The 9,848-nt window shown below is 39.6% G+C and overlaps 1 protein-coding gene across 1 annotated transcript; it reads right to left on the bottom strand.

Annotated features, from left to right (window-relative positions):
* Positions 1–711: 711 nt before the first annotated feature.
* sub1b (SUB1 regulator of transcription b) lies at positions 712–9,451 on the bottom strand. The gene is made up of 5 exons (XM_017716088.2): positions 9,366–9,451; positions 4,870–4,939; positions 4,519–4,638; positions 2,190–2,298; positions 712–1,058 (listed from the first exon to the last, which is right to left on the bottom strand). The coding sequence occupies exons 2-5, from the start codon at positions 4,936–4,938 to the stop codon at positions 979–981; spliced, it is 378 nt and encodes a 125-aa protein (XP_017571577.1). The 5' UTR covers position 4,939; positions 9,366–9,451; the 3' UTR covers positions 712–978.
* Between the last annotated feature and the right edge of the window lie 397 nt (positions 9,452–9,848).

Genomic DNA, 9,848 nt, shown 5'->3' with positions numbered 1-9,848 from the left:
ATTTAATCTGAATTTCCTTTTATGTTGCCTCTAAATCTCATGCAGCTTTATTCAGTGTGAGTGACAGATATAAAACACTGTACCGTTTTCACACTGGGGTGACCCCCCTTGGGTAACGTTAACTAATGTGCGCCTTTGCACGCAACACTATAAACCATGTTGTCTCAAAGATCGGTGCTGGCAATACAGTGGCTACCATGATTTAAGAGCCTGATTTAATTTGGTCAGCAAATGCAATTGATGCAAGATGGCTCTTCTGGACAGTTATCTGAAAGGGCTGTTGTTGCACTGGAGTCTGGTCTTTGTCTGAGTGGGCGTATGGACGATTATAATTCCTGCTCCCACGCGAAGGCAAGCAAATTATACACAGGCACTTAGCACTGGACGCAATAAGCGCCGCAGAGAGCCAAACACGTTCAGTTTAGGTCGTCCTTTTTCACCGGGCTGTTAAACGTTAAAAGCATTCTGTTGCTTTGACATGAAAAGGCTGTCCTCAAAGTGCACAATGAAAAACTCCCCCTTCTCGCATCTGAGATTCATTCATTCGAAGCCAGGCTAGTAGGTGCCGATTCTCTAGTGCATATGCAAACTGACATGCGATGGAGAGGCTCCAAACCAAAATATGACAAACATATGTCACTGTGGAAACCACTCGAGCAGCCTTTGTGGCCTTTATTACGTGCACCAAGAAAAAAAAAAGAAAAAAAAAAAAACCTTTGTAGCAATTTTATTCTCAAAACAATGCTCACCCAGACTTACAGTCATCCATTACAAACATCAAACAGCAGTTCTGAGTTCTGGACAGCAATACACCAAACAAAAACACTCCTCAACTAAACTGCAACCACATAACAAGCAGAAAAAAAACAAGAAAATCTGTGTTTTACAAAGTGCCCAGATGCCAGAATATGGGATTCTAAAAACACTTTGCCATGCCCGACCCAGCCCAACCCTCCCACTGACATACACAGACAGATCTTACGCTCGTCTTATTGCATCATCAATGTCTGAAATTTGTTCCTTCAGCTGGTTCCACTGTTCTGGGTTCAATGCGATACCTGAAAAAGATTACAATACAACTGATGAAGCAAATTAGTTGAAGAGACAAGTAAAACATTCCAGAAAGAAAATTTTACTCTAAAATGTTAAAATTGGAGTACATCTTATGCAAATGAAAGTTGCAGAGGTCAGAGACCACCCTCCATTTGTTTAACGTCCAGTTAAAAAGGCCAGTTAGGAAGGATAATTCATTTTTTAAACCTCAGGAAAAAGTAAAATGTATATTTAATAGTAAATTCCACAGAGGCCTTGTTAATCTTAATACATCACATTTTTCAGTATTCAATGTGTCCACACTTCACCTTTGTTTTTCCGGAGACTTGCCTTCAAGTTTCTAAGAAATCTGCAGGGATATTTTTCCACACCTCCACAGTTTAGTCTTAGAAGTTGGCTGCGTTTTCTACTTCTCACAATCCAAGCAATCCCAAACACATTCAATCATGCTGAGGTCTGGACTCTGGGGTGGTCAGTCCACTGTGTCGAGATTTGCACATTTTCTTCTTTTTCAGAGTTTCCTTTTCTCAGTAAGGGCGTCATGACAGCTGCAAATCCTCTCAGACACATACCACTGAGTTCTCACATTGGAAGGATGGACAGAAACACCTGTGGATTGTTTTCAGATCTGAAGTAAGAGGAGCTTGGTTTTCTCCTAAGATCTGAAGTAAGAGGAGCTTGGTTTTCTCCTAAGATCTGAAGTAAGAGGAGCTTGGTTTTCTCCTCTCTCTCAAAGATGAAGGCTTTAAGTACTGTTTATCTGATGGTGACAGATTTGGTGGTCTAGCAGATCTTGCACGGCTGATAGGAGCCTCATTTTCTCTGTATCTTTTAATATATTTTATATATTATTATATATTATTTTATATATATTAATTCCAGTTTTGAAAAGTTTTTCCCACTTACTTTCCTTTGACGTTTCCCATCTTTATATAAGTGGGTTATCTTGTATCTCATCTACCCAGAAATATCTCCTGGAAATTAATAAATTGTACCTTACGGTCATTTTGGCTGGAAATTAAACAAATAAAGGGTGGTCTATGATACTTTCCAAGTTTCACCATCATTGTTAAGTAAAGCAAAAGGTTCCATCTTTTCATCTTTGCAAAACAAGGCAAAGCAGGTTTGATAATTACCTTTTTTACCAGGCTTCATTTCACCGGCTTGGTCCATCCAGTATTCTCGAATGTCAATCAAAACTTTTCCTTTGAAATCTCTGACACTAACGTACCGCAACTTCCCAATCTGAAACAGAGCTGTCAATTAGGCTCAAGCATCATAACTGTTCTAAATAATGAATACAGCATATGATACAGCAAGTGTTTAGAAGTGTTAACTACTGTACAACATTAGCTATTATAACGTTAATTATGAACTTCTGTTCTTAAAACAACAGTACACTGAAAAATCTAATTTCATTGTACTCCAAATGCAGTCAAACAGCCAAGACATGACTGCTGTCAGAAGTTTCCTTCTTTAGTTTTGCACAAAAGCTGATGTAGATAATGTGGACAGAAGTACACTGCAACTAAAAAGAGTCGTAGCAGCCACCTTGAAACATGGATTTTGTCCATACTTTCCTTGTTTTTTGTAGACATCAGGATGTAATACAGTGTCAGAAACCACTTAGGCAAGTATAATCCAGTTTACTTAAGTCAAGGATGTGGTTTGGGGCAAGCGTGTAATTTATACATGAAGTTTCCACAAACCTAACTGGTGGTCATAAGCTGCCATTACTTGTTACCTACATGAACCCTGGATCTAAGGCTAGTTTTTGCATATCTTCTTAAACTCGCCTTTAAAGGCATTTGCATATAATGATACCCATATGTTTAATGTCAAAATGCTCTGTTATCTTCATTGTTACTTTCCAAACCTGCTGCAGCAACTTCAGCAGCTGTCAATTCAATGAAGGGTTTCCAACGTGATGGATAAATCCTTAATGATGTCCACTAGCCAGACCCAGATGACTTTTCTGAACCCTCATACTGTAACTCCGGATGTGAGTCGCCTACAATCTCACGATGAGAGGGAACCGTAAAGACAGACTAGAAATTCAGGAAGTGTTTGAACCACATTTCTACTCCCTATTCTTGCAAAGATAAATAAAAAAATGTAGAAATATCAAATTTGATGTGTGGACGACATCATCTCCATCTCCAGTGCAAAACTGAAAACTTTATTCATTAAACCTGAAAAATATTTTGGCAGACTGACTACATTTTGGTGCTGAACTATTCCTTTAGTGCTTTAAGAGATATTTTTAAGTAATCTTTAAGGACTTGCAAGTCTTTGAAAGTACCTTGTCCTGAAACATGGTGTGGGGGTTGTACACAATAGGGAAGACTCATGCACTGCAAGATTTACCGACACGTTAGGTGCAAATAATCTTGTGGTAACAGATTTAACAGATTTTCTCATTCATAAATGAGGATTATCAGCCGGGTTTAGTGGTAGTGAGATATATGATAATACCACACCATGATAATACCACACTTTTTAGCTACTAAACATGTTCTGCAAATATATATATATATATATAATTTTTTTTTTCCTTTCTTTAATTGTTGCTGTATTTTTGCAGTACTTCTTTTCTCACTGTGCTGGCATTTTTGATTTTCTTTGATGTAACAAAACAAACCTTCACCAAGTAGTCATTAATATGCATTACTGTATTAACATGTCAATTTTGAATGGCTTTTACCTAGAAGTTAAAAAGTATTAGAGGGAGTGAATGAATAGGCTGAGTTTAGTTACTGCCAATGAGCAAAAGTTTGTAGACACATGCTCATCCAGTGCCTCTTCTGAAATAAAGGGTATTAATACGGACTTTGGCCCCCTTTTACTGCAGTGACATCCTCTACTCTTCTGGGAAGGCTTTACACAAGATGTTCAACCATTGCTATGATTATTTGATTGCATTCAGATTCAAACCAATGCTGGACGATGACTTTTGGATCACAAACACAACTCCTCTGCTCTTGTAGCATTTAATGGAGCGCCATCATTTCAGAGAGCGCAGTGCCACTGCGCCACAGAACAATGCAGGGAGGCTTTATACCCCTCTAGTCAGAGTTTCCCCAATCTCTTGACAGTGCTTTTCTAAGGAAATTATATAAGCTGAACGGACTAGTTAGAAGGGTGTCTGGATACTTCCGCACACCATTATTATTAAACTTCAAACACCAACTTGAATCATCTCAAACTTATTCACGTGGCTTGTACTATTCGTCTGAAACAAGCTGCAAATACTGGAATAGTAGATGTTCTGGGACAGACAGTAGTTTGTCAAACATACAAGCAGCTTAAATGTCCACTGTCTAAACATCTCACAGCAGCCTTCTGTCTATGCACCAGAGACTGCTCCCTGTTGCACTTCCAGCTAAAGACTACACTTTATGTACAGCATACCAATCTAAAGCACAAAGCGTTAGCAAGCATGAATATCTTAGATATGTTCCCAACCTGGAACATGTTATCATCATTACTCCGATCACTCTTAGAGGAGCTGCTGGGTTTGGAGGTCTCTCCACTCTTCTGCTTTTTAGCAGGCTTCTCTGGGGCACTCGGCTTCTTTCTCTTGGCCTGTGACATGTGATAAATTGTGCCATTTAGACTCATGAGTAGGGGCTTTGTTACATACAAGCTTAAACATAGGTGGAAAAAAAGTCACCACATTTGAGTGAGTGCCAATTATCTCAACAAACAAACAAACAAAAAAACAGCCCAACAAGTTTTGGGCGTATCCAACAGGCAAGTTCTGTATCCAATAATAGACTGTAATTTCTGGTACTTAAAACATATTAATGATCATACCTTTGTTTCTGCTTCGCTGTCAGAATCACTGCTAGACGTGGAGGACAACACTTCTTTTGATTTAGGCATGCTGGGGAAGACAACGTCAAGACTGTTACCACAAAATGTGATCTAACACTGCCCCCTCATGACAATCAGAGAAACTACATTACTCTCTGCCCCACATGACACCCAAACACTGCGACTGAACTCCTTACTGTCATATAGGGCTGCACAATGCTTGTCATTATTGCAGTATCGGCATTGAAATACTAAACAGTTCATAAATCAGTTGTACATGCACATTTTTTGTGGAAGTGTCAGGGTATTCTTGTGATTCAACAAATAAATGAAATAATAAAATTAGTATTAATTGCAGTTATCATCCAACACCTGGTTTGCCTACTCAAAATGATGTTAAATCAAGTGTGCAGTTGCTAGAATTTAACACATCTATGTGATGTCTGGGCATGTTGAGTATAAATCTGGCAACAAACTAGCTCACAAGATATAATAAAAATATGTTTTTACTGATTTTTACTGTACTTTCATGTTTATTTGCATTTATTCTAAACATTGATGGTCTTTTTACCTACAAAAACACAATTATTACCAAGATAAATGGCTTTGGTACCTAAGAATTTTTGCACAGTACTGTAGATTGGTGTACATACACACCACTTCAAAAGCTTGCCATAATATTGAATAACAATTATTAATAACTTATACAGTGCATACTATAATGGTACAAATCAGACATAAAATCACGTAAATAAAACAATTTATTGACAACTGAAAGTACAACCCAAACTACAATGAAGTTGGGACGTTGTATAAAACATAAATAAAAACAGAATATGATGATTTGCAAATCCTTTTCAACCTATATTCAATTGAATGTACTACAAAGATATTTAATGTTCAAACGGATAAACTTTATTGTTTTTTGCAAATATTCACTCATTTTGAATTTGATGCCTGCAACACGTTCCAAATAAGTTGGGACAGGGACATGTTTACCACTGAGTTACATCACATTTACTTTTAACAACACTCAGTAAGAACTGGGAACTGTGGGACACTAATTGTTGAAGCTTTGTAGGTGGAATTCTTTCCCATTCTTGCTTGATGTGCAACCTCAGTTGTTCAACAGTCCGGGGTCTCCGTTGTCGTATTTTGCGCTTCATAATGTGCCACACATTTTCAATGGGAGACAGGTCTGGACTGCAGGCAGGCCAGTCTAGTACCTGCACTCTTTTACTACGAAGCCATGCTGTTGTAACACGTGCAGAATGTGGCTTGGCATTGTCTTGCTGAAATAAGCAGGACGTCCCAGAAGAAGACGTTGCTTGTATGGCAGCATATGTTGCTCCAAAACCTGGATGTACCTTTCAGCATTAATGGTGCCTTCACAGATGTGCAAGTGACCCATGCCATGGGCACTAACACACCCCCACACCATCAGAGATGCTGGCTTTTGAACTTTGCACTGATAACAATCCGGACAGTCCTTTTCCTCTTTGGCCCGGAGGACACGACGTCCATGATTTCTAAACACAGTTTGAAATGTGGACTCGTCAGACCACAGGACACTTTTCCACTTTGCGTCAGTCCATCTCGGATGAGCTCGGGCCCAGAGAAGCCGGCGGCGTTTCTGGGTGTTGTTGATATATGGCTTTCGCTTTGCATGGCAGAGTTTTAACTTGCACTTGTAGATGGAGCGACGAACTGTGTTCACTGACAGTGGTTTTCTGAAGTGTTCCTGAGCCCATGTGGGAATATCCATTACAGAATGATGTCAGTTTTTAATGCAGTGACGCCTGAGGGATCGAAGGTCACGGGCATTCAATGTTGGTTTTCTGCCTTGCCGCTTACTTGCAGAGATTTCTCCAGATTCTCTGTGTCTTTTGATGATATTATGGACTGTAAATGATGAAATCCCTAAATTCCTTGCAATTACATGTTGAGAGACATTGTTCTTAAACTGTTGTTCACAAAGTGGTGAACCTCGCCTCATCCTTGCTTGTGAACGACTGAGCCTTTCAGGGATGCTCCCTTTATACCCAATCATGACACTCACCTGTTTCCAATTAACCTGTTCACCTGTGGAATGTTTGGAATGGTGTTTTTTGAGCATTCCTCAACTTTCCCAGTCTTTTGTTGCCCCTGTCCCAACTTCTTTGGAACGTGTTGTAGGCATCAAATTCAAAATGAGTGAATATTCTCAAAAAACAATAAAGTTTATCCGTTTGAACATTAAATATCTTGTCTTTGTAGTGTCTTCAATTGAATGTAGGTTGAAAAGGATTGGCAAATCATCGTATTCAGTTTTTATTTATGTATTACACAACGTCCCAACTTCATTGGAATTGGGGTTGTATTTTGGGAACAAGAAATAAGTCATAAGTGACAAGGTTTTAAAATATATATTTTTACATAATACTGTACTTTTCAATGTATACAAACTTCTTGTCACAAAATTACTGCAAGTAGCTATTTGACAGATTTGGTAATTGTTTTTTTTCCCCCCTCAAATATGAGGGTGTCAGCTTATTGTGAAGGGGTGAAGCTTATTTTACATTATTGAAAATAGTACTGAACAGTAGTGCCTAATGTAGTACTATTGCAGGCCAGTATTTAATCATGCCACTTTAATCATCAATTCCTTTTGGACATTTGACAAAGTCTGTTGCTATAGTAATGCATAATGTAATCACAACGCTGGTACTTGGCCCATTTTTCATGCAGCCCTACTGCTATAATCTTAGAGGAGTTGGTGCGATGCCTTTTGAGGTTCTACAGTTAACGTCTAATCAAAAGATTTGTTGTGACAGGTGCATGTCTCAGAACTTCACCCAACTACACTGATTCTCTGCAAAGAAAGCCCACCTAACCACATGGCCTACTGTTCATGAACACATGGATTTCTAATCTGTAAATTATTACTTTTCAGAAAAGCTTATTTTATAGCTTTCAGAGAGCAACGTTCATCTGAGCATGGCCACTCATGTCTTTTGCTCTTGCCTCCATATCGCTTCCACCTGAAGCAGAGCAAGAGCTTATCTTTGGCTTAGGGGTTCTAAAGGACACTGTATGCAGATGGAGTTCTGAGTCAACCTGCCGTTATTCTTTTAAACAAAATGCACACTTAAATAAAACACAACTACCTTGCATCTACACTTACGTTCCATGTTATGAGCTCCACCTACCACACAGATGCACTTTGTAGTTCTACAATTGGAGTGTAGCTCATCTGTTTCTGCACATACTTCATTAGCCTCATTTACCCTGTTCTTTAATGGTCAGGACCCCCACAGAGCAGGCATTATTTGGGTGGTGGCTCATTCTCAGCACTGTAGTGACGTGGTGGTGATGGTGTTTTAGCGCGTGTTGTGCTTTAGTGTCACTGCTGGACTGAGAATAATCCACCAACCAGAATTATCCATCCAACAGCTTCCTGTGACCACTGATGACGGACTAGAGGCCAATACAAACAGCAACAGATGATCTATCGTAGAGCTTGGCCAAATGGCAAAACATAATGTGATACTTAAAGACGTTTAAGTGTTCAGTTAAGTACAAAACATTTAAATAAAATGCTAAAGTTGAAATAGTGTCAGATGATTTGTATGGAACCCAATCTGACTGTATGGCTCGTGTTTTTATCTTAATATTTCACATACTGGGCTGCACTAATCCCAATCACACAGGACTCATTATCCTGTCACTGTAATCAAACATGCAGCTGGGAAGTTGTTTTTATATTAGATTATATACTGGGAATATCCATAATATACTCAGAAAATCATATTGGGACATAAATTATCTCGAGAACAATAAATACTGCACATTTATTGGCCAACTCTAAACTACTGCGTCCGACCAACAGGGTTGATGTGCCAAACAGAGTGGACGCAGTCCAGTCTTGACTTGGCACAGACTTTCCACCAAAGGCCAATGTCAACAAGAATGAAGCACCCCTGCCCAAAGGTAGCAGGAGCGGTCTCCTCGACAGTGGCTGACCTAAGCACTAAGAACGAACAAATGACTGGCAGTTCCTGACCAGCCTGCTGAGGGATCGAACACCTGGGGATCAGACCAGACGTTCGGGCCCATCTTGCACTGCAGCCTCAACGGCAGCTACACAGGTAGATTAAACTAAAGGACACGGTGTTTAACACGGCTGGGGGTCTCAAAGTGCAGACAATATCTAATCGCGAAAGCCCGCCAGTGACTTTGTGCTCATTTTCGTATCCATTATTAAACCGTTCATTAGCAAATCAGCTTGATGCGGCGTTAAACTCGGGGCACACAAAGCAACTTGTCGAGCGAGCTAGCTCAAAACTAGCTCAAACGTCCGCAGCGAGGCCTCGGATAAAAGACTCTCAAACGCCTTTGTTATCGTACAGATAACCCTCTGGATTCCCTCTCGAAATCTGCACCTTAAAACACAAAAATGTGGTCTCCAAAAATGCATTTAGTGCTGTTCGCTATCAGCTGAATTTACGGTGACTTACATTGAGCGATGCGGTTAGCTGGATGCTCTCTCTCTACGCGTACTTACAGCGGCGGGAAGTCTGGGTACCAAGCTCACGGACCAATCATAGCTTTGTTCAGTACCGTGGAGATTTGTGGGAAATGTATTTTCTCCACTTTTGTGGCGAAGAGAGAGTAAAGATGCTTTATAGTACATTTTTCTTGTATTTTTTCCCCAATGGTCAATTTATGGTATCTATGTGGCGTTGCTTTATGTACTAAAACAGTCGTTAATTTAACATCACCACTTTCCAAACTGTCTTTAACGCTTAGAATTAAACAGACAGTAATTTCATTACTTTGAGACTGATGTATGTAAACGCACTCTGTTCTGATTTGTTGCTCTTTACTGCGCCTCATTCAAAACAAAGTCCAGGCCGAAACTCTCTTAACTTCAGCGTGAACAGACACGCTGAACTGCTGACAGCTGAATACGTCGAGGTACTGTAGGAAAATGTAATGGT

The sequence above is a fragment of the Pygocentrus nattereri genome, chromosome 20 (genome assembly GCF_015220715.1).
Source record: "Pygocentrus nattereri isolate fPygNat1 chromosome 20, fPygNat1.pri, whole genome shotgun sequence".
In the NCBI taxonomy this organism is placed as follows: Eukaryota; Metazoa; Chordata; class Actinopteri; order Characiformes; family Serrasalmidae; genus Pygocentrus; species Pygocentrus nattereri.
Note: the sequence above shows the minus strand (reverse complement) of the source record. Positions and strands in the feature narration are given on the sequence as shown.